Source organism: Miniopterus schreibersii (assembly GCF_964146895.1).
Source record: "Miniopterus schreibersii genome assembly, chromosome: 10".
In the NCBI taxonomy this organism is placed as follows: domain Eukaryota; kingdom Metazoa; phylum Chordata; class Mammalia; order Chiroptera; family Miniopteridae; genus Miniopterus; species Miniopterus schreibersii.
Window position 1 is genome coordinate 43,471,660 of NC_138110.1, and position 25,956 is coordinate 43,497,615.

General features: G+C 39.9%; 1 protein-coding gene across 38 annotated transcripts in view; it reads right to left on the reverse strand.

Annotated features, from left to right (window-relative positions):
* Window positions 1-25,956, reverse strand: part of EPB41L3 (erythrocyte membrane protein band 4.1 like 3) — a 210,059-nt gene that overhangs the window by 60,197 nt on the left and 123,906 nt on the right. For 27 of the 38 annotated variants that reach the window (XM_081149593.1, XM_081149584.1, XM_081149580.1 and 24 more), the window contains exons 2-3: window positions 22,695-22,879; window positions 19,681-19,878 (exon numbers count right to left, since the gene is read on the reverse strand). In XM_081149593.1, coding sequence (XP_081005719.1) covers window positions 19,681-19,878; window positions 22,695-22,868 — 372 coding nt within the window. In that variant the 5' untranslated portion in view covers window positions 22,869-22,879. The remainder of the gene's footprint in view (window positions 1-19,680; window positions 19,879-22,694; window positions 22,880-25,956) is intronic. The other 11 variants (XM_081149592.1, XM_081149587.1, XM_081149578.1 and 8 more) reach the window with 1 other exon arrangement.

Genomic DNA, 25,956 nt, shown 5'->3' on the forward strand with positions numbered 1-25,956 from the left:
AAAACATGACTTTTAAAAATTCAATTTAACAAATATAGATTTGTAGCACTGTCACTATTCAAATCTGTGTCATTGATGCTCAGAACAATATAAGAATAATATTGTCATTGCTTTAAAAAATATGTACTAAGTGAACCTGTGTCCTTTCCACCACCCCCTTTATCTCTTAATAGGGCAAGGCTGTGAGTGAGCAGGAAGATGAAGGGTATCAGGGTTATTAGATAAACTACTCACATAATATAAAAATGTACTTACGGTTGACCCTTGAACACGGGGGTTAGAGGGCACCAACCCTCTCCTCTCCTCACCCCATGCGCAGTCCATAATTCACGTGTAACTTTTGACACCCCAAAACTTAACTACTGTTAACTGAAAGCCTTACCAATAACATAAGCCACTGATAAACACATATTTTGTATGTTATATGTATTATATACTGTACTGTTACAATAAAGTAAGCTAGAGAAAGGCATTACGAAAATCATAAGGAACAGAAAATACATTTACAGTGTTTATTGATAAAAACAGCAAATAAATGAATATGTGCAGTTTAAATCAGTTGTTCAAGGGTCAACTACGTATCATTTCACCAGTTAAATATAAGCTTTTCAACTAAAATGATACAATAATCTAAGAAAGACATATAATGAAATATAAATAAATATCTGGCAAAAAATAGCACACTTTAAGTGATACTTAGATCAGTGCTGCCTTCATTTGAGCATATCATAATTTGGATTAGAATTTAAAATCCAGTAGATAGAGGAAAAGGTTTCTTAATCATTAACTATTTTGATTCTATAACCATTTTCTTTAACTTTTTCTAACACATTTAATACCCCAAAGAACCACCCCGGGCTATACTGCTGGATCTACATGTCAATGGTTGGTACTGTTTCCTGACACCACTTTATCAGGGGCATCCAGATTTAATGCTGCCTGAGCTCACAGTCCCGAAAAGCCAGCACTAATCCTCTCTGCCTGTCAGTCCCCACTCCCACAAGTGGGTGTGGGGCGGAGGCTGCTCAAGCCCGCTCAAGAGGGAGGCCTGGTCCTAGTTCTAGAACCAGACCACACAGCCCTGTTCTCAGGTCCGCAGAGTTAAAAGAACTTGGAGCAACACAAAGTCAGCCTCCCTACAGCCATCCCAAGAGCTCATTTAATTGAGTGTAAACATGGCTATTTTTTTAAAGTTTGTAGTCAAATTTTTAAAAAGCACGGACAGCATTTAAAAAATGGTAGCAAATAAAAATTATATAAAAATTGAAACAATAAGGCAAACAGAATCAAGAAAACAAATTGCTTTTAAAGTAGGTACAGCCACTTGACCTAATAAAAAACTGTAACATTCTTTCACTTACAGGAAAACTTAAAACAACCTATTCAAGCAAAAAGTAAACTACTACACACTTATTCAGATTATCCTGCGCTTGCAAGAGAGCCACTATACAGGGCTGAGCTGGGACTTCCAGTGTCCCTAGGGACTCAGGTGATGCTGATCCCCCCCTTTTAATGTTGATCCTCTAGACCAGTCCTACCTGCTCTCACCTGGTTTAGCAAGGACTGTGAAGTGGGCAGCAAAATGCCCAGACCTGGATGCCTGGTAGGATGCCTGGTAGGATGCCTGGTGAAGTGAAATTCCAAGTCGGTCACCTCAAAATGTTACCAAATTTATTTTAACTTCTGTTTTCATGTTAAAAGAAAATTCTCAGGGATAATAAGTCCATGGGAGGGCGAGCATGTGGCTATCAGATTTAGCAGAGCCGCTCTGGGCACAGCTCGCCAGTGTGAGCGTGGTCAAGCCCCTGGCGGCCTGGGAGGCCCTGCGCCCCGCGTGCCTCCTCTCCCGTCCCCCAGCGCTCCCCTGTGCTCTCCTCGCACAGCTCCCCTTCAGCCCTCTCCCTCACAAGCTTCCTCCCGCACCCTGGATCTTCACACCCTGGCATGGTCCACCTGTCCATCCTTCAGATCTCTACTCCAGGACCCCTTCCTCAGGACTCCATCCCTGACCTCCAGGACTAGGTCAAATCCCAGAGGACATTTTTACAGCTCCTGCGCTGCACCTGTCACGGTGGCAATTTTATATTGGTTGGAATTATGACTTGAGTAATGTTGATGTTAGCCTCTCAGGTAAGCAGTTTAAACTCATGATTAGATTCCCAGCACGTCCCATGGTGCCTGGCATAGAGTAGAACTATTATTTTTTAAATAGGAAAGAAAATCGAGCTAAGTAAATGCATCTGAGGTTGATTTCCTGTTTCAAAACTCTTCAAAAACTACTCTGATCTTTGAAATGTGTTCATAACAAGTTTATTTATATATTTTTTCTACCACGTGGGTATAATCTGCTGTGGCCAGAACTAGAGTGTTAGACCTCCCCTGACCTGCTCCGTTTTGGGAAGAAAACAATGTTTTATTTCCACAAATAAAAGACCTATTAGTTTTTAAAATTCTACTTCTAATGTTGCAGATTAACTTGACGAAAAGCTTCTCAGGTTCTCCCCAAGGGTCAAGTGGTCCTGAACCACGGCTTTCATTTGATACACCTATCATATTGAAACAGACACACATAAGGTGGATCTAAGGTTTTTAAGCACCTCCCTTGGCTACACTGCATTAGAGCAGCCTTATCTGCATCTTCACACCACCTGCTTAGTAGGTCTGTCTCTTTTTAAATTTTAAAATATTTTTATTGATTGTTACAGAGAGGAAGAAAAAGGGAGACAGAAAGAGAAACATCAATGTGAGGGATCAACATGGATCAGCTTCCTCCTGCACGCCCCCTACTGGGGATTGGGGATGAGCCTGCAACTGGGAAACCAACTGACAACCTCTTGGTACATAGACAATGCCCAAACAACTGAGCCTCACTGGCCAGGGGTCTGTCTTTTGATGAATATCACCTGGATTTCTCTTTTTAAAATTTTATTTAAAACTCCTGGATAAGCAGGAAAAATATTCCCTCTTCCCTAACTACAGGAAAATAGAAAGATAAACATGTGGATAGCAGATTGGAAAATTAACTATTAAGTGTGCAAACGACCCTGCTACTTAAAAAACTTTCTAAAACTGAAATCAATATTTTTGTAGCAGTCACAATATTTTATGGGCTTACTTACAGTTATTAATCCCATAAAGGAAATAAAGCTATTTACATATCTAGGTATATTATTATTTTGTTAATCCCCACCTGAGGATATGCTTTATTGATTTGAGAGAGAGAGGAATGGGAGAGTGAGAGAAAAACATTGTTTGGTTGTATCCTGTACACGCCTGACTGCTCCCTGACTGGGGATTGAACCCACAACCCAGGCATGTACCCTGACAGGAACTGAACCCGAAACCTTTTGGCGTACCTGATGATGCTCCAGCCAATTGAGTCACCTGGCCTGGGCTAGGCGTATATTTTGCTTTGAGGTTATCTTGAAGAGTACTGAAGAAATTATATTGCTCAAGCTCTAAAGGTTTTCTGAGGTGAAACCATTAAAGTCATGCTCTATGTAGTACGGTGCTGAGGTTTCTACTATGGCCCAGATCCAAATGTTCGAGGTACATCCTAACTTCACCCTCAGGCACATCCTAACTTCACCCTCAGGCACCTGCATGGCCCATGTCCTTGTGGAAGGTGGCTGATGATGTTCTCTTTATGAACACGTTCTTGTTAAGCCCTCCCTTTTTCTGAGATGTCAACATCATCACTACCTCTACTATTAAAAAATATAGTTCCCCACTAAAATGACAACATAAAAAGCTGCACATCTAGAATACTTAATGAGGAACATGACCTCAAACTGACAAGCCACTACTTAATGCGTATTAAAGGTCTGAGAGAAATCACCGTTATTGAGACTTTCCTGATGTCTCTTCATGATGTACTCCTGGAATAAGCCAGCAGAGAGCTGCAGTAGCGAGTTTCTCTCAAAGGACTAGGCCTGGGATAAACGTACTTCTTTTGAACAAATGGGGAGTTTTTATTGTGTGGATGCTGTGGGTCAAGGTTTCCTCCCCAGTGCCTGCTAGAGTGCTCAGGACAGGAGCTTGTGGTCTCAACTCATTCCCGCTTCTTCCTTTGTTTTTCTTGGTCCTGCTTTCTACTTGTTTATTTTCTTCTCATTACAGTAAATGTATTTATGCAAAACACTTTAAATCCCTGTTAGAACATGGTGGGGTATTAATAATAGAAGCCCCAAGATAAAATAAAATGTACTTTGAAACAAATTACATTTACAATTTTGGTGGTATTTTTTTCTTGTGATGATGAATTCTTGACCATTGTACTATGTGCAAGTCATGACATTCTGGATAGTATTTTTTTAAAAGGAATAACAGACGTAACTGAACCATTCTGCTTGGGGTAATAATCTAAAGCCATTCATGTGCTTTACAGGCTCAGGCTAATGGCATTTCCCTAAAGAATGTGGTGGCTCTTTAGTGACTTTATGTGCTGTCGCCATGGCATTCCATAAGAAATAACAAGTCTCTTTATTCCTTCTAGTTTTCCAAACACCATCATAAGAACCATTTCCTTGTGCTGGCTGTACATCTGCGCACCATCACTCATTCCTATAAGCAGCAGTGGGGAAATGAGGTGCATTCCTAAGTGTCAACAGGACTTGGAGATAGGATTTTCTTTCATCCTCATTAGAAAATAACTCCAAATGCACATACCAGTTAAACACAGCTGTCTGTCACATTGAACAAATACATCCCACACAGCAAAGATGTTGTATATTTGTTGACAAAAAGAAACTTCCACTGATCCAAGCATTTCATGAATTAATATCTCATCTGGCCACTTTCATTTGCCATTTGTAGATATATCCTGGACCTTGATTGCAGGAAACAGTCACTAAGCAACTAACAAAATAGGGCAGTCTTGGCAGGAGAAGCAGTAGGGAGACCTACATTCCACTTATCTAGGAACAAAATATCCTTAATAGTTGTCTGACAGGGGAAATAACAACAAGTTTTAAGAAGTTAATGTTATTGATGGAAATGGTATGTGTTCCAACAAAAAGCTCCCACAACTTGAAATCCGTGACCTCTTCTAGAGGAAACAAATAAAAAGCTTCATGTACATTGGCTGGTCAATACAACCCACAAAATTGAAGACAGAAAGAATCCTTTGCTTCTCTGCTGTAGAGAAGGAACCAAATCAGGCTTTTAGCAAGAGATGCCTTTTGGCCTGAACCAGGGGAAAGGGGAGGCCCGGAGTGGGGGGCAGGGTATTATCTGAATGAAGAGCAGGGTGTTACCATAGTCCAAAACTGGAAAACTGCTGGAGACTATGCATAAGGGGTGTTTTTTTTCTAATTTAAGACAAAAATTTTAAGAAAAATTTCTAAATAACACCAGTCCTTCACTGTTTAGAGTATAATTATGACACCTTAAAAATCACAATTATGCAGTATGCTAAAGTATGACTACTACTAATATTCTTAAGTTGTTTAAAGAAATCAGGGGTCAATCATTCCTTAATTGGTGCAACTACTATGGAAAACAGTACAGAGGTTCCTTAAAAATTAGGAATAGAAATACTGTATGATCCAGCAATCCTTCTTCTGGGTATTTATCTGAAGAACATGAAAACACATTAGAAAGGTATAGGTACCCCTATGTTCACTGCAGCATTATTTACAACAGCCAAGATATGGAAGCAACGTAAGTGTCCACCGAGAGATGACTGGATAAAGAAGGTGTGGTACATATATATAATGGAACATTACTCAACCACAAAAAAGATGAAATATTGCTCTTTGCAATGACAACATGGTTGGATCTTTAGGGCATTATGCTAAGTGAAATAAGGCAGATGGAAAAGGGAAAAAAAGTATTATTTCACTCACATGTGGAACATAAAACAAAAAAGTAACAAACTCACAAAACAAAACAAAAACAAACTTATAGGCACAGACAACAGAATGGTGCTTACCAGAGAGGAAGGTGGTGGGAAGAGGGGGAAGCAGGTGAAGGAGGTCAAATACATGGTAATGAAAGGAAGCCAGACTTTTGGAGATGAGCACACAATAGAGCACACAGATATCACATTATAATGCTGTACACCTGAAATTTATATACTGTTATTAATCAATGTTATCTCAATAAATTTAAAAAAATGGAATGTAATGTTATGGGTCTTATCACTTTATGTAACTGAAATTCTAATGGACAGTAGGACAGCAAAAAAGCCTGATTAAAGAAATAAAAGGAGAATTGGCAACAAACGAGCATAAGAATCAATTACAATTAACAATAGCACTTAATTATTTCTCAATGGATGGTACCTTATATAATCTCCAGCTCTGTTTCCTACCCCCATAGTGCAATGCCTTAATGGCCTTTAGAAAATGATGCTGGGCCCTGGCTGGGTGGCTCAGCTGGATGGAACATTGTCTTGTACACCAAAAGGTTACAGGGTCGACTCCTGGTCAGGGCACATACCTAGGTTTTGGGTTCCATCACCAGTTGGGGTGTGTACAGGAGGCAGCATGGATGTTTCTCTCCCTCTCTCTCTCTCTTTCTCTCTCTCTCAAATCAATAAAAACATATCTTCAGGTGAGGATTAAAAAAACACACACACACAAAAAGATGCTGGGAATGTTTTTCTATGTAGACTCTCTTTGAATTGTTTGAAGGAGACTTACTCAACCATAATTACTACAGTAATTTCCCCAAGGGGTTAGGCAAACCCAGTTCTTAAGCTGGGGGTACTGGCAGAAAGGGTCAGAGGTTAGGTGTATGGAAGACCCTGAGGGTGGGGTGGGGAGAGTTTGGCAAAGCACTCTGCACTCCCGACTTTAAGTGTCAGTATTCCCGGAGCTCTGTTATTAGTGTTCTTTTCTTCTTACTCATTCAGTGACTGTCTGCACAATCTCATTCACGCCCATATTTGAATTAGTATAAAAAATAATGACTCCCACAAAGTCACTAGCCTGACCTCTCTTCTAAACACTTAACAGCATATCCAATTGCATGGTAGGCTGCTACTTTCACATTCCAGGCACTTCAATTCCAACTGGTTTGAATTAATTCATTACCTCCCCCCCTTAACTTTTCTTCTTGTGTTCTACATCTGTTTATGCAGTCACTCAATCCAGAAATTTGGAAGTCATTATCACTTACTGTCTCTTATCACAACCCATATCCTCCCCACACATCCAATTAATCAAGTCCATTCAGCTTCATGATAGTTCTTTGAAGCCCCTTCTCTCCCCTCTGCCCTACCGCCCCTGCCCTGGTTGTGGTCCTCAGCATCTCATCTGGTTCATTACCATAGAGCCAATGAGTATCCCTGTTTCAAGTCTCTCCCTCTTCAATTGCTATTTCATAGAACCATGTTTTAAAAACACAAATGGCCAAACAACTTCCCCACGTAAAGCCCCTCAGAAGCACCCATCACCTACTGTGACAAGCGGAATTCTAAAATGGCCCCAAGATTCCCGCCTCCCTGATGTACACACCCTGCATAATCACTGAAACTGTGGACAGAGTGTTTCTTTCTCCTGTGAGTAGGTTATTAGTTGGCACAGCCGACCTGAAGACGCGGACATTATCAGGGTTAGCCTGACCTAATCACGGGAGATCTTAAAAAAGCAGTTTTCTCTGGCTGGTAGCAGAAGGAGGGGTCAGAGAGATTCAAAGAAAGGTAGAGGGATCCAAGGTGAGGGAGGGTCTTTGTTACTAAGACAGAGGGCCCGTCACCTCAAGGACTCAACAGTGGTCCCCAGCCAGCAGCCAGCAAGACAGAAGGGACCTCAGTCCTGCTACCAGGAGGAAATGAAATCTGCCTTCTGCCAAAGGCGTATGAAGGTGGATCTTCCCTAATCCAGCCTCCAGAGGAAGATACAATTGGTGAACTACTTGACTTCTGCTTTATGAGACCCGGAGCAGAGGACCAGCTGAAAAATGTGAGATGATAAACACGATGTTTTAAGTCGCTAAGTATATGGTAATTTGTTAAACAGCAACAGAAAATCGATGTATTTGAACAATACCCAACCTTGCTCGCTCATCAAACCCATCCTTCCTAACTCTTCCTGACCTTCCTTTCCAGCCTCATCTGTCTCCTCTGTGTCAGCTATTTCTACACTCCATGCTTGCTTTTCACCTATCCTTGTCTGCCCAATTTCTAAACAGAATTATGTAAATATCCTGAGTATAATTAGAATTATTCTGTAAATTTAAAATAAATAAAATATGTGAATGCCACTAGATTTTAGGTTGCCTTAAATACCGCCACAGGAACAGTCAGCCGACATTTCCCAGTAATTAATATTTACCTGCCAAACAGTGACATGTACTTACCATTTTTACATGAACCACTGACGAGGAATCTCTCGTCCCAAAGGAGGTTTTTACAGCCGACTAAAGATCTGCCGTCATGCTTTTTAGGTATCAGTCCTGTTTCAAAATTTAGAGCCTCAAAGAGAAAGAAGAATGCAGGAACTGTGCCTCCAATCGCCACTCCCAATTTCCTCAGGCAAGAGACAGAGGATCTGTCCCAGCATGAGAAGGAAGTGGGCTGAGTAGGTTTCCACCTCTTCCCTTCTTCCTAGCTGCTTCTGTTGTGTCCCTAGTGATTTCATTAAAACTCAGCATGCCCCAGAACTCCTAATATGATAAGAAGCAAAGAAAGGTTCCCATGTCCTTACACGTGCTACAGAAGTGCATATAGAGGATGACCTGCATTTTTAAAGACACTGAAAATAAAACTGAACAGTAAAGCAGCCTCTTCAGATAAACTACTTAAGAGTTACTAGGTAAGGATTTACAAAGTACAGTGAGCTGAGGCTAACTGGACCTAGGAAGAATGCTCCGTGCTGACTTCCAAAGGGACTAAAGACAAAGGAAACCAGGGTGACTTCATCAGACTCCTTCTCTAATGGGCTTCCCTACTGAGCTCGAGGGAGTTCCTTATGGAAGCCAAGGACACTACCTCCTATTTGCCATAAAGGTGAGTCAGTTCAGCCAACAGATGAGCACTGAAAGCCAGAAATGGAGTGTGTATAATTTTTTTCAGAACATATTCAGGCTTGTTAAATACCTACTGATTCCTGACACAAAAGTAAATAGAACATTAGCTGCATCTTCTGTCTAATCTCAGCAGGCTGAAGCTGGGCAGTGTGAGAAAAAAGCAAATTTCCTATTTTCCAGGTCAGTTTCTCAATCCTAACAAGCTTCTAGGTAAATGGGGTTTAAATCTTAAATACAATACAGTTACTTTCTGTTTGTATTTTTAAAAATCACTCAGTATTTCCCAAACTGCCAAATTAATAATTACCCCATGGATGTAAAAACACTGATACTATTCTTACCAGTATAACACACACACACACACACACACACACCCTAGAAATGGAGAGTTAAGATGAAATTCATTTTCTCAGATTTAAGAAATACTTTCCGGTGTCTAACATATTGTTAGGTGATAAGACTAAATTTCTAAATAGTGTGGAGGCTATGATCCTATGGTTTTGTTATTATTTAAGACAATATTTTTAGAGCAGTTTTAGGTTCACAGTAAATTTGAGGGTACGGTAGGGATTTCCCATATGCCCCCACCCTGAACACACAGCCTCTCCCATTATAAACATCCCTCACCAGAGTGGTACATTTGTCACAACTGATGAACCTACAGTTACATTTTAATCACCCAAAGTATATAGGTGGGGGTGTACATTCTATGGGTTTGGAGAAATGTATGATATATATCCACCATTATGGTATCATATAGAGTAGGTTTCTCTGTCCTAAAAATCCTTTGTGCTCCACTTACTCATCCCCTGGCCCCCTAACCCTGGAGACCACTGATCTTTTTAGTGTCTCCATAGTTTTGCCTTTTCCAGAATGTATACAGTTGGAATCACAAGGTAGATAGCCCTTCAGAGTGGCTTCTTTCACAAGTGACATGCGTTTAAGGTCCCTCCATGTCTTTTCACAGCTTGATAGATCATTTCTTTATAATGCTGAATAATATTCCATTGTCTGGATTGTTAACACAGTTTATTTATACATTTACCTACTGAAGAATAAAAACAATTCTCTAAGCAGTATGAAGGTTATAATTTTTTTATGTTAAAAAACCACCACTCTATAAAATATTTTATATTTATATTCTTCCAGACAAGGCCTAGAAGGATTTACTTCATGCATAATGAGAGGGAAGTTCTACAAAGTTAGGGAACCTTTCAAATTTGCTAGCCACTGTCAGCCACCAGGGTCCCTGGCACAAGCAAACATTTACCACTCACTTTGCAACACTCACAGCAACCCAGTGAGCTCTAGGTTACAGATGAGAAAACTGAGGGGTTCCGGGAATAACTTACAAACAAATGGAAAAGCCCAGATGCTGCCCAGGCTAGTGACATACTGCCTCCCAACGTTCAAGATTCTTAAGCTCAAAATTAGATTCTTATAGACAACTTGGAAAACTTATTCCTGTACAACAACCCTGCAGTCTGACTAGATTCATGATATTTCCATAGATATTCAGACCTTCAATTGTTAGGGTAGCTATACATTATATGCTTTATAAAAACATTTTAAAAAGTTTAGGTGTGAGTGATCCTTTTTTTAAAATCCTCACCTGAGCGTATGTTTTTATTGATTTTAGAGAGAGGAAGGGAGAGAAAGAGAGAGAAACATTGATGTGAGAGAGAAACATCGATGTGAGAGAGAAACATCCATTGGTTGCCTCCTGTAAGTGCCCCAACCGGGTATCAAAACCACAACCTAGGTATGTGCCCGAACCAGGAACCGAACCCGCCACCTTTTGGTGTAGGGGATGATGCTCCAGCCAACGAAGCCAGGGCATGAGTGGTTCTTTTAATGGAAACACTAAATGCGGGTTGTACTACTGGGCGAATGATTCATGATAAAACTGAGTTAAACAGTTCCACTCTTCTGTCTTAAAGAACCTGAATACTATGAGTAGCACAGCACAAGAACTGAAAGAACAAATTCCTTAGCAGAAGCCCCCAGCTATTTAAGACAGTTAAAATTTGTCAAAATTGAATCTAATTTTTAAATTGATTTAGAATTTTAAAATGGCCCTGTTTATCGGAACTTGCATACTAGACACTGAGAATGTCTGATATGAAAACCTTAAGATAAGAAAATATAAAAAGATACAAAATCTTGGCAAGAATGATTAACAACAATCTTTTTTTTCATGTATCGATAGCCCTAAACGAAGCTTGAAAGCTAACTACATTAGCCTTGAAATAAGTGTCCGCCGAACTGGCTGCTGTAATTTATTAATTTATTGCCATTTAATATTAGCTATGGCATATGTGTTACTAACAAAAAGAAGTAGGAAAGGAAGCTATTCAATTTCACTATGAACATTTTAGCAGAGCTTTCCCCTCCCTATATTTCATCAACATTTTTCCACCTCCTAATGAATTATTTGACTGTTGTATCCAAACAGCAAACAAAACTGGACTGAAATGCCACGATGACAGATCTTCCCTTCTTCCTCTGCTATAAAAATTAACTGACCGCTGGAATAGTAAAACCACAAAAGGTATTCATAAATGCAGTTTCATATCTCCTTTTACGTTAAAAACTAAGAGCACCGTATTCACCTCTCTTCACAGGCCAGCTGGACACTGGGCCGTGAGGCAGGTTGCCAGCCAAATCCTAACACTAATCACTGCCCGTCCATGTGCCCTTCCTCTCTAGACTGCATCCGCCAGTAAGTGCTTGCCAGCAGTCGTACTGAAAGCGAGTCCTCTGTAAATATCTTACCGTGCCTCTATAATAGGGCCTTCAATTCCATGCTGTACCCCCAGTCTTCCCTGAGCCTACTTCTGCATTTTGCTGGAAACATGTGCGTGCGGGCCACACACACACACACACACACACACACACACACACACACACACCCATACATATTTTGGGGGAACTGAACTAGGGGCTCATGTTCTCCTCTAACTCTAAGAACATGCCATTTACCAGACTTCAACTCTAGTCAAAAAGAGGTCACAGGTGATCTCATAGGCCTCCGAGTTTGGGGGCAAGGTAAAAAAAACACCCAAGCCTCTAAAACTGAAGGTAACAAAACTTTTTTTATGAAACTCAAGAGACTATCCACCATGTGTAGAAATCCTCCCAGCTTATTAACCATCTATGAAAAGATTTTCTAATCTTGTGGCTAATACCAGTAGCCTGCTTCCTAAACTTCCTGAAGGGCGAAGAGTAGTTCCAGAAAAAGAAAGGCATTCATTTAAATGCTAACTAAGTGGGGATGAGCTATAATCTTGAAAATTATAACCTTTCATGTGGGAAATGCTCTAATTATGAAGTGAACTGGAAACTGATCACGAAAATTGGGGAAACGTACGAAGGGAGGCGAGGGTCTCCAGTTTATACTAGCCTTTCTACTTTGAGCTGGACTATGTGATAACTGTAGAACTCACTTAAAATCATTCCATATTAAGATAAAGAGCTAAGCCGAGCTTTGAACAGTTACATATACCATTTGGAAGAGCTTCTGTATGATCTCTCCAGCTACTTTCCTCTTCCTGCTCAAAATAGAAAGTACTGCTTCCAAGTTCTACTCTTCACATAGTACCTTATTTCATGATAGTATAAGCAAAACCAGACTTAGTAATCACTAAGAAGTCTTGAGAGTGTCTACTACACACGTACTTCAAGGAGATTTCGAAGTCTTCAAGCCACCAGGAGCGGGAGGGAAGGAGAGCGCTGAGGGATGGAGGTGGCGGAGAAGGAAAGGAGGTGAGGAAGGGACATGATGTCAAAAGCTTACAGAATTACAAATAAAGTAGATATTCAAGAATTTAATTAATATTAAATAATTTGAAAAGCAGATCGTTCTCCTTTTTCTTTTCCCTCCTGCTATTTCACAAGTCCTTGCTGGAGGTAAGTACTATATTTTGGTTTGTTCCTTCAGCTGCTACAGACTTTGGGTGTTTTAATGCCACAGTATAAAGAGAACTCTGGAGCAGAGGGTGGGAGATCTGGGTTCTGGCCCTTCTCTGCCCTCTCCAGGCTGTGTCCTCAGACACACCATTACCTGCTTTAGGCCTACTTCCTCACCAGTAAAATGAGGTAGATGCAAAATTATTCCCAATGTCCCTTCAAGATCTAAGATTATGTGACTCTATGACTGACAATTCCACATCCATGCTTGAAGTCTTTGACTCCTGATTTCAGTATCTGTAACGTAATAGTCCCTTAATTAATATATATTAAGTTCTCTCCAAAATTAGTAAAACTCCTTGGCATCTTTTATACACAGTGTGATGTTACTTCTATGAATTTTAACTGTTGTAAACAAGAAAAAAGAATTTGCATTAAGAGAATATTTAACAACTCAAATGAGTCATTCCCTTGTCAAAAAACATCTTGGTGCCTACTATGTGCAAAATGATCAATGCATTCTAGAAAACACAAGGATTTTAATGAGGTGCCTGGTAGAGACTACACCTTAAGCAATTTTTTGAAGCTATAAGCTTAGGTCCACTAGTAGGGAAGAGCCTGGGGAAGGTCATTGGTAGCAGGCACTCCTGTACTGGGACTATGGGGCCAGCTAAACCTGTGTGAGTGGGAGAGTGTGGTCTCCACACATGGGGCCAGCTGATGTCTACCACACTGGGAAATTCTTCCTGAGGAAGGAAATGAGGAATGCCTTGGACTAAAGTAGCAAAGAAAGAACTTCCTTTGCTTCTGGGGCTGGGGCTGAGTTATAGAGGGTGCGAGCTGGCACCTGGAACATGGAAGGGAAATTATTTCTGGAGAAGCAGCCACGAGAGAACAGGACCCTCCCTGAGACCTAGGAAAGGTGTCAGCGGTTAACTCACCCACCATCTCATAGGAGTCCATGGCAAGAAGGCCACACACAGAAAAAATAACTTTTTAATATTTCTTCTAAAACATAGGTAAAAACTTTCAGTAATGAGGTTGAGGATGTCTCTAAAGGAGGCAAGATTTATGCAAGTAAACTAGATATAAAAATATAAAGTATAACCTTGAGTTTTAATTACAGGATGGTAAGAACTAGGAAAAGGGTTAATTTCAAACATAGGAGATTACGTCCTTCGTTAAATAGGTAATGAATATCTACTATGTGAAAATCAACCTCTGTATTGTATGAAGTACCAAGGTAAATATGACACTGCACTCTGGGATGGGTAAGACAGACCTCACATAGTGAGTATTTTGCTTGTGAATCCACTCTGCCTGAACACAGAGCTAGAAAGTTTGTGTCACCAAATCAGCAGCACAAAGCAGTCAGAAAACACAATGGGAACGTGGTGAGTTGGGGAAACAGTAAGTTAAAGAGCAAACCTGTCTCAGTACCACGGTGTTAGAACAGTAACATTGGAAATTAATCCCCAGTCAGGCCTCAACACCATGAGACAACTGTGGTAAATCCCAAAAGAACTGCTCAGTGAACTTGGCAGAGCATCAGTTACCCGGTGTGCACAGGCATCCAACTTCCAAATGCACTCAGTTTCCAAGACACAACCCACCATATGGTGACACACCAGAGGGTTTCACCGGTTGTATATGTTGACATACATGCTCATAGCTTTAACATTAATATTGTTCAGAGGGTTTATTAGACCATGTCTATACTCATGATGGACTATTAGAGTTTATTATTTAAAAAAATAAAATCCAAGGAAATAGGTTAAACAATTTTAGTAAAAAGGGTGTGCCTTATTGGGACAAATCTTGATTCCTTGGGAAGATTTATTCTTAATTGTGTCAGATAAATGAGAAGGTGTGTGTTAACAGTCCTTGGATGTAACTGTTCCCATGGTTGCATCAGGGAGTCATCACACAAGGAAACCAAGTTAATTAAAACAGTTCCATCCTCTGGAGTCCCCAGGGGCATCGATGATCCAGCAGGAAAGCTGCTGCTGCTAGACTGGCTGTTCGGTTCTAGCACGACAGACGGTACGATGTGGTAAAGACAGTGAGCCGAGCAGGGGCCCGCTGAGAAGTTAAATTGGAATTTACACAACTGCAGAATCAAAAACTCTGACACTGATGTAGCTGTTGAGTGAGCAATACTTGTACTGGATTGAAAAAAATCTTTATTTCTTACAATTAATTATTATTTCTTATAATCCAAAAAAGGCAACAGATGCTCTAATCAACTTTCTGGATTATGATGATTCTCTCTGCTGTCAAGAACTTCCAAAGGGATTGTAAGGTATTTTAATCATGTAACATCTATAGAAGTTGGAAAATTCAGACACTGAATTTGTTTTTCCAACCAAAACCCATTAAGTGGAGTACGGAGAATAGTACAACAGATTTAAATAGTTAATTGAGCCACGGGCTAAACAAAGCACTTGGGAGTTTTTTTAAACATTCCCTTCCTGACCAGTAGTTAGAATGTGACCAAAGCATATTTAGGACACAATGCCATAAATTTCCTTACCCTCTCTGGTTCCTCAGAAGCATCTCTGGATGGTTACCAAGAAATGCTAGGTGGAGTGAACACAGTTTCTGTGCTTACTCTAGATTCTGGGACATTCTGGAGGACCCTGGTCTCAGTCATGGGGCTCATTCAACCAGCTGGCCTCTGCACAGGGCCAAACCTTAGGGGCAGGCTTTTATGATTTTACTGCTGCACTTAAGAAGCTCTTTTTAGTTTGCCTCAATCTGGATATAAATTTCTCTCTGCAATGTGGCTGATTCACTGGTGTCTTCCCCTGGAGTGCTACCTGGGTCTCCTAAGCACTAAAGTCTCCCTCACTAATGAATCACCCATGAGTAGAGCAAACGGAGGTCCCACATGCACAGATGCTTGGTGGGGCCCTTGTGAGGAACACTTGCATGGTAAGCCCTCTGCCACTTTTCCAATCGTGCTCTAGATTCTTCCACCAATCTGGTTTCTTGTGAAGGTCAAACCAAACTACACCATAAAATGGTTTGAACATTTCCTACATGTAGTAGCAAACCTATATTACAAAATATGGACTCAAATTTCACATCACGTTTGACCTATTTTCCTAAAACCAAATCAAACTAGATTAGAATGGTACCCAAATAAGAGAAAACATTTCTAATTGGATGGTCATTAGGAAATATGATGTATGCTAATTAAACTCAAATGAGTCCGCTGAACATGGAAGCAATGGGACTAAAATAAATGTGATGAGCACTAGTTCCTTTATTGTGTGTGACTGGAGTATTTTTATTTATTTTCTCTTTTAAAATTTATGTCCAAGAAATATACAGCAACAATAACAACTGGCTCTAGGAAGTTGCTTGTGCTCTTTAATGGTCCAATAAAAATAATAAGGGAATGACAGTATTAGTGGTTTTGTTGGCATACATGAAAATCTGGCATGCAAGCATTTCCCAAATATATATATCAAATTACTTTTAATAGATCTTTTCTTATTATAAGATCTTTTCTTATATTTTCCTCATAATAAGATCTTTTTATATTTTAGATAATCAAGACTAAGAATTTGAAAAATTACTTGGGAAAAAGTCTCTCAAATGGAAAAACATTGAAAGCTACAATGATCTCAACCTACTGCTAGAAGGAAATCTGAAAAAGTTCCTTAGAAGCATCTGTGAATGGTATCAAGAAATGCTTGTTGGAGTGCACTCCATTGTTTCTGTTTAGTCCAGATTCCGGGCCATCTGCAGATCCCTCACGATCCCGTCACTCTCCACCCAACACGCTCAAGTCAGAATTCACCGTTCTTATTATTGTGAGTAAAAGGCTACCATATATAAAGAATATGTTACGTCCCAGTTAGTGTTCAAATAAAGTACCAGCTTTAATCTCAATAATTACTTTTTGAGGCAAATACATTCACCCCCATTTTTCCTGGTGAGGAAACTTAGGTTCAGAAAGTTTAAGGCAGTAACCTGAAATTGTGGGTTACAAGCGAGTGGTTCCATTTTCACACCCCAACTGGTGGATTTGGAGCATCCCTACCACATGAGAACTAAATGAGACAATACAATGGGAGTTGTCTCTGCATCACAGGGAGCCAGGGACTCGCCACCTTCAGTAAACCAAACACTTCACTTCCATAAAGCAGCCTGGGCTCGCAGGATCGTGTCTGACAGCTCCACTGCACGGCTGACTTGTGTTGCGTTGGTAACTGACTCTAACCCAAAGATGAGTTTCACCCAAGCTGTCATTAAGTCTGACTGCCTCTTCTCAAACACATTTCTATTTGTACGTAATCCTTAAAAACGGAGTAAGGTTTTACCTCCTGCTAAACCTTATCTTGCTACTTTGCTTCCACACTGTCCCCTCCACACAATTCTGACACACGGGCCCTTAGTCACTTTTAAAGCTCTGTATCACTTTAAAAAAAAAGAGTTTTTGGTGTCTTCATCCAAGACTTTGATAAGAACTTATTTTAAAGGAGAGAAAAGACTGAAGGGTAAAGTTTTTCAACCTCTGTTTACCTATTACACCCTGTGCACCTTGCCAGCCAAGGTTTATGTTCCACGGCTTGTATCTAAAGACTAGGGGCGTTTTGAATATGTTTTTTTCAACAAGCATCGTATTCTCACTCTGAGAACCATGACACTGATTCACAACAACCATTTTTCTTATTCAACCGCTCAGCGACAAATAAATCAATTTCACTTCACCACGTCCAAACTTCTCCATCTCCACAGCAATGTCAATAATTAACACATTTTCTTCTACTACTGAAGTCTGTTGTAAAACCGAAAATATTCTGCTGGCAAAGGTTTTGTGGCAGGAAAAAGTTACTCTTAAGAATCTGTCACATTTATAAAAACACTTTATTATAAAGGAAAGTAACTGACCAACATTGCCCTGCCACTCCAAATGCTCACAGTGACGGTAGAAGTAACACTGAATTGTATCCAAGGTTAATTACAAAATTCTGTACTCAGAAACACAAATTACCTCTAATGAATTCGAAGCACGGGATATAAATTAAATTTAGCAGAATGATGAACACTACACATCAGTCAGTCCTGAGGCATCTACTCTCCCCACACAAAACACTACAAACTCTTTTTTAGACTCTGGTAGCTATGACTGACTAGAGGGCTGCCAGGCAATCCTATTTATTCCATTATACTGTATAATAGAATCAATAGAAAGACTCTCTTTGAAGTTAACAAAAAAAGCTTTCCTTGACTTGGATCAATTTTTCCAGAAAGTAAATCCACAATGGAAAAATACCACCTCTTTCAAGGTTACAAATGTCCTTTAAGCTTCATAGTAAAACACAGGTAGAAGTATATTATTGTATCTCTCCATTTCCAAAATAAACATTCAAATCAACAACTGAACACTTTGGGCTAAGATTTAAGCCCAAATCAAAGCCAGGAAAATGCAAGAAATGGATCTGAGCATGGCAACGTTAGGTAGGATCCTTAAAACATGTATTTCACTGCCCACAGCAACCCATAGATATTTGTCAAGTTATATGATGACAAAAATTATATAAATATAGGCTAAATAACTTTTGATCTAATAATATCTTCAAAATATATATACATTTCCTATGTTCCTGCAATCTGTAATAATTTAGTAATCCAACCTCATCTCTACCCTTATTGACATTATCATCGTGAAATGGATTTGAATTTTCTGTTCCAAGAAAAGCATTGAGTGCATGAGTATCTTATGCAAAATATAGCAGAAATGATATGGGGGCTGTAGACAAAGCAGAGATGAATGAATGTGGGACATGGGAAGTCAGGTGAGCTCGGTGCTATTTATGTCATAAGGAAAGAGAAACAGAAATGTGAACACACAGGTGTACACTGTCCACGAGCCCAGGAGCGTGTGAGCATGCGGTATGAGCACGCGGTGGGAGGGGCTGGTGTAGAGAGACGTGTAATGTCCCGTGTGGCAAAGGGCAGGGGCCTGGTGGTGGGAGGAGTGAGCTCTTTGAATGAAAACATTAACTTTGAAACAGAATCACCCTGCTAAAAGAGCAAGCTGCTCCTTCCCAGCTGTGGGGAGAAGATGCCACGGGTGGTGCACAGAAATCTGTTCTTCTGGGTTGAGTTCATGACCTAAATGTACTCTCCATGATACTTAGAGAACTCAACAATCAACCAATCACCCATTTCCATAGCTACGGACAGGCTCTCTTGTTGTTGTTAACTTGGACTTGCTAAACATCTCAGACAAAAGTCATTCAACTGTCTCTTCTCTGAGAGGAATCTGTTTTCTTTACCAAAAGAACACTTGAGCTGCAGTGCCCACCACAATGTACATTTTACAGAGTCCTCACCCTCCCAGCAAGAAAAAGACACCCACAGTTCAAATTACTCCACTGGTCCTAGGTACAGAAATCTCCAAGTTTCTACCATTAAACAACTGACTTGGGCATTAAATAATCACACAGAAAAGGCCAAATTCACTTAAATCATAGCTCATAGTTAGGATGTTTAAAACTTGATTTTTAAGGCCTCCAATTTGTTTTCCTACCATGGAAAGTGGTGGAGATTTTTTTAAAAAGATGACCACATTTTTCTTTTGATTGTACCATTTGGGGGACATTATAAGTACTTTTAGTAACTTGATCCCTGTTAGAGACTTTGGAAATAATTCTGTATTTAGAAACGGTCTGAGCATTTTCCTGGAATTCTGAAAACATAAAGAGGCATGATGTATGTTTTGTGCCAACATTCCCCAGCTCTCAGTATCTGGGACAAAAAAGTTCTAAAATACACACTTACCTCCACATCACAGGTGTACTCTGATCCATCTAGAAGTATCACTTTGCACTGCATGCTTTTAGGCTTTTTGACAATCTTTAATGGAGATCGAGAGAGTTTACTGCTATATGATTTCTGAGAGAGTTTATCGTCTTCCAGTTGCTGATATTCGAGCTGTTTTGCAGCCCCAGCAGCAAATTCCCGTTCCTTGTCAGTGACCTGTGAAGAACAATGAATAGTTTCATTGCAAAGCAGGAAATAACTACTGCATTGCTCGGGCAATACCAGAGCACTTTGGAAACAAGCATTCCCATTTCCTAAAGGATCAGAGACACCTGAATCGGGATATTAGAAAAGGGTATAAATACAGATACTTACAATGCTAACAATTTTACCTAAATAGCTTTTGCCCTTGAGATGCACCAGTGGGGCCTTATTTCAGCTTGACTCAAGGATTTACTTTGGAAGAACTGAGCAAATGCCATTGAGACTTCACTGAGCAAAGAAGAAAAATAAACAGAATCCTGGCTTTTTAAAAAGGTGTTGGATAGTATCAGTCTTTAAATCATCTAGATTTTTACCTAATGTACTTCATTTTCTTCAGTCACTGGTTCCTTCTATATTCTAAGACCCATAACCAGCAAATATACATACAAGGTATCTTATAAACGTTAAGGCCTACAGAACTTTAAGTATTAATCTTCTCAGTAGTTGTACAACTGTTAAAATATTTGATTTAGCTCTAAGTCAGTTCAATGAAGCCAGCAGCACTGAAATTCACCACAAAGTAATCCCCTAAATCTACTTCCCCTCATTGTAATGAGCCAATATACGAACAGACCAAATCTGTCCAAAAGCATCAATCTGCTTTCAAATCACAACAGTGTAGTCCAGGCAGGACTCAGAACTGCAGAAGATGTCTTATGTAACAGCAAAATTCTCCCTTGAATCACTCTCCTTTGAAATCTCTCTGTGCACTGCTGTCCAACTACTCTTTTTACATCCCTCATCTAAGCATTAAGTGACCATCAATGGTATTAGTGCAAATTCAACTCATGGGGCAGACTACCACTCCACCGGCCTGCAAGTATACAGACAGTCCACAGGAAAATACATTCCGAAATTCAGATTAGGCCCCTTGAATAAGCATGAAATTTCCTCTCTCATGAACATACTATTATTGTCCAGGTAGCTAAGAGTATATGGGCTTAAGAGTAAAGACAGTATTGACAGTCTAGCATTTCAACTTTTCTTCTTTATTAGCCTCTATAATTTTACAACACTAATATAATCACAAAGTTATTTTTCAGTATATTTATTTTGGATTTTAGGTATAGATTCTTGCTTTTACAATGGCATTTTCTATCTTGTATTACATTCAGAAGATTAAAAATACAGTCCTTTCCTCCATTACCCTGCCCAGGAAAGGAATTCAAGGAAAAACTCTTGAGAAGTTCTTAAGAATAAAAAACAAAAATCAGCCCTGGCCAGTGTGGTTCCGTTGGTTGAGCACTGTCCCACGCACCAAGAGATGGCAGGTTAGATTCCCAGTCAGGGCACGTGCCTGGGTTGCCAGCTTGATCCCCAGTAGGGGGCGTGCAGGAGGCAGCCGATCGATGACTCTCTCATTGATGTTTCTCTCTCTCCCTCTCCCTTCTGCTCTAAAAAAAAAAAATCAATAAAAAAATATTTAAAAAAATAAATATAAAAAAAAAACTGAGGAAGAGATAGGACTAATTTAGGTCTCTTGACTTTGTAACCAGTCATCTTTCCCACAAAGGGTTTAGTATCATTTCTCTTGCTTGGTTTTAAACATCTGACTATAGAAAAGATAAAGTATACTTAACCATGTCTGGGTATAGAAACTCTTCCATCTCTACAATTATCCCCCACTTTAATTTTTATTTCGATTCAGAGATAAGAGGAAAGAATAAAGAAAAGCCAACTTAGTTATTTTAAACTTCTGAAGATTTAAAAACAAACTACCACCATCACTCCTCCACAAAAAGGTAAAGAAACATGAAAACAACCCTTCCTTAGATTTTTTTTAACAAGTGGGAAGAATAATCCTTATCACAAAACATCTCAGATCAGACAGAGCATCTATTTATAAAACATAAAAATAAATGTTATTCTCGATACTATTTAAAAGCAAAACTTAAATTCTATGGGAAAAGAAGTAAAATAATCAGGTTGTAACTTATACTGTAGGTTAATGTTATAAAAATGTGTTGTGCGTGCCAAAGAATTTCACTAATATTAATATGCTGATTTCATGTCTCTTCTCTCACATGGTCTAAAATGTCCAGCTTGACACATCTGACCTATAAAAAGTAAATCATTTGCAGGGGTCTCTAGATTTCTTACCACACGTGAGTCAGCACTCTAAAACATGTTGACGCCAGGTCTGATGTTTTAAGCCAAAGGCATTTAAACATGGATTCATTCAAGGCCCAGGTGTAAACCATGCTTTTTATTTTACATGAAAACTTTTAAAAGAAATATTCACATTACACATGACAACTGAAATATGTCTAGTATGTAATAGAGTGGAAAATATACATGTATATAGGGGAGGAAAAAAGGCTCTCCTGAACATCCACTCAGAGTAGCTGACAACATTAGGGTCAGAATGACTCCTGGGAAAAGCCAAAATAGCTCTAACCCCTTGGCTTGAATAAAAATCAAGGGCATAATTAAAGCCATCAATGTGGTGTCTAGCCTTCCTGTAAGCCCAGATAAAACCAATAACCTGCAGTCCAGATTTCAGTGTGAGTTTAAGAGCTTTAATCAAACAGAGCAGTTACCAAGCAAGGTTGTGGAATGTCATTCATTGAAAGCCTTAAAATAGTGTAAATTTTCATCTGCGTAGGACCAGAAGGGGTGAATCAGATGACCCCTCATAGTTCCCTCTTGTGCTAAGAGACCAAGGTCAGACAAGATCCTGAAGAGCTCAGTAAACATTCTTTAATTGCTTTTCTGAGTGATGCCAGCTGCTGCAGGGGAGCAGGGCCGCATGGATCCTGTGGGCTCACCTCCTTCCTCACAGGGGTGCTGTGTGCTGCAGCGGCTGCGAACTGCTCCAAGGCCTGGTGCTGCTCCTCTGGCCCTGGCTGCGCCTCCACGGGCCCCTGTGGACCCGCTGCCTCCTGGGGCTCGGCCTCCTGCTCAGGCTTGGGTTCGGAGTCTGAGCCAGATTCGGTCGTCATGGTTGATTGTTCTGCAAGCAGAGAAAGGGAAAGTCCCATCACTCGGTGTGATTACCTTCCCTAGATGGCAAAACCAGGATGCCACACGTGAAGGCTGCAGAGAACCACAGTGCGAAAGATGGAGAAATGCTAACAAAGCTGATCCTACTGCACAACTAACAGGGGACTTGCCAACGTTAGCATGAAGATGGCTGTCCGTGAACAGTTCAATATTAACATTTAACTTGAAGTCGAAGATGACCTGTAATGAACACAAGTTTTATTCCTGTTATGTTTTTGATGATCTAATAATGGAAGATCTAATTTTTTTTTCCATTCCCTTTCCCCTTCCTATCTTTAGGGACCCTGTTCTGCCTCTCCCAAGCCTGGAATCTCTCCATGCTTGCATGAACAAATGCCTTTCTCTTTGATTTCTCATCAAAACCACAACTACAACAGAGGCGTCTCCAGTGACATGGACTCTGTCCCATACTGGACAAGCACTGGCCGTGGCTGGAGGGAAGCTGGGCAGCACACCTCTCCCTCCCTCACAAGGTTCATTCTTCTAGGCTTCTTCCTGGCTTCCTTCCATTTCCTTTGAATGTTGAAAGGGAAATATCTCATAAACTCAAAAAACAGATCTTAATTTATAATAATCTGCTCTTACATCCTAAAAAAGGTTTTATAAAATATAACCACCATTTTCTAAGCATTTGATGGTCAAGCCACTTAAATATATTGTGCCTCCATTTCCACATCTGCTAAATGAGGGAAATGAATTATGATCATATCTGAAGAACTTATTTTCTGCTGTTACTTTTCCCTCTATTAATAGATGTGCCATTTTGTTTAAAGCAGTTTTTTGCTCTAAGAAGCAACAGAGCTATTACGCCCATGGTTACCATGCCATTGTAAGTAATTTTTTATCTTGGGTATGGGAACTACCTCAAAAACAAACAGATCAGATTGTCATATTTTTCCCCTTCCTAATTCTAACTTTATGGTAAAAATATCAGGAGCAAAAGGCTAGTGTAATGCTTTAAGCATATGATACACACATTAGTATAATGTAAAATTATGCAAAATAATTTAGTAAAACCTTAGTAAAACCATTTAGTTCCTGTCTTTACAATACACAGTGGAATATGTTTAATAATTTGAAGAAAAGGGGAAACATAAAAAATAAATACCAATCTATGTTATAAACTAAATACTGTAACGGTGCTTCTATGTAGGGTTACTTTTTACAATCACCAGTTATTCTTTCTGTTGAATAAGAGACATATCAACCTGACAGGTGCTCAGCTGCCCAAAGTGTATGTAAATATCAAGTCCAAATTCAGAGCAAGATAGTAATCCAAACAAAACTGACACATTATTTTCTCCTCTTACATTACATTTTAGGTTTTCAAGCAAATCTTGAAAGTAAATATTATATTCTCTTTTGTATGTTTATACTGAAAAGTGGTATGAGTCTACAGGAAAAACAGTGGAGCCTACAACTGAATTCCATCTTTCAGAAGGGGGCAGATTAGTTTTGATAGTTCAATTCACCAAAGTCTTATTAAGCAACAAATATAAGTCAAACACTGCTTATAGTTTAGAAACAGAGATGAATATGTTATAGGGCCCTTCCCCACCCCAAGAAGCTCCTACTCTGTGACAGAAATAGACAATCCCCAGAATCCATTTTCTCTGTTTTCCTTTTAGTAACTAAACATTTTGTTTTTGCTGGTACTCCTCTATCCAGCTTGAGACCACAATGAGCTGTGGCCATGTGATCAAGGCTGACCAATGAGACAACAGAGAGAGTGTATTCAATGCTTAGGTCATGGCCTAAAGACGCCACTTGCCCTAGATTCCCCTTTCCCATTAGCTGGAAATTAATGACTAACGTGGTCCCCACAGACCCAGTCACGGAGGTCCCAAGTTCAGGAGGATGCCAGAGCTGCCCCTTTCAGCCTGGGTCCTTGGATGGCCTCATGGAGCACAACCCACCTGCTCCGGATTGCTACATGAGGCGGAAATCTACCGTCTTGTTTGAGCCCACTCCCAATCCAATTCTACAGACGAACTTCTACTAGTCATACTCTGGTGGTACCCATCCTACTAAAGCAAAGTAGCCTTCCCTTGACCTCACTTCCTCTGTCAGCTACTACCATATTTCTCTGCTTTCCACTCATAACTTCTTCAGAAACTTCCTGTTGACCCTTACTGTCTTACTTCCTCTTCGTAGCCACTCCTGTCTGACTCCATTGGGCGGTTCTTGTGGTCAGTGCAATGGACCACGTGCTCTCGTCTGTTCTCAACTCATCTGACCTTTCAGCAACCCCAACCCGGCGATGAGACGTTCCTTGCCAACACGTTTCCAGCTCTTGGGATTCAGAACTCACCTCTCTCTCCTGCTTTTCTCCTATCTCTCTGGCTACCCCTTTTCACTCCTCATCTAACCTCTAAATGTGGGAATATCCTGGAAAACTCCATTCTAGACCCTCTTTTCTTCTCTCTACGTCCCCTCCCCAGTGGATGGTATCTTTTTCCAGGGCTTTAAGTAGTTTCTATAAGCCATCAACTCGCACATTCGTCTCTCTAGTCTGTACCTCTTTTCTGAGCTTTTAAAACTCCAGCTGCCCCCCTGACATTCCTCACAGGTAGCTACTGATTTTTTCTCCCAAATCTGCTCCTCCCCTTATCTTCTTCACCTCAATAAATGGCAGTGCCATTTCTTCAAGACAGAATTCCAGAAGTCACTTGTGACATTTCCCTTCCCATACCTTCCTTATCTAATATAGGAAAAGTTTTGCAAAATATATAATTTTGTAAATGTATATAAATATATATTAAAAATATATTCTTCCAAAATACAACTGACCACTGAATAATGTAGAGTTGAGGGCATCCCCTGCCAAGGTATAAAATCTGTATATAACTTTTGATTTCCCACAAAAGCTTAACTACTAAATAGCCTACTGTTGACCAGAAGCTCTACCAATAACACAGGTGATTAACACATATTTTGTATGTTATATGTATTATATACTGTATTCTTACAATAAAGTAAGCTAGAGAAAAGAAAATATTACGAAAATCTTAAGAGAAAATACATTTA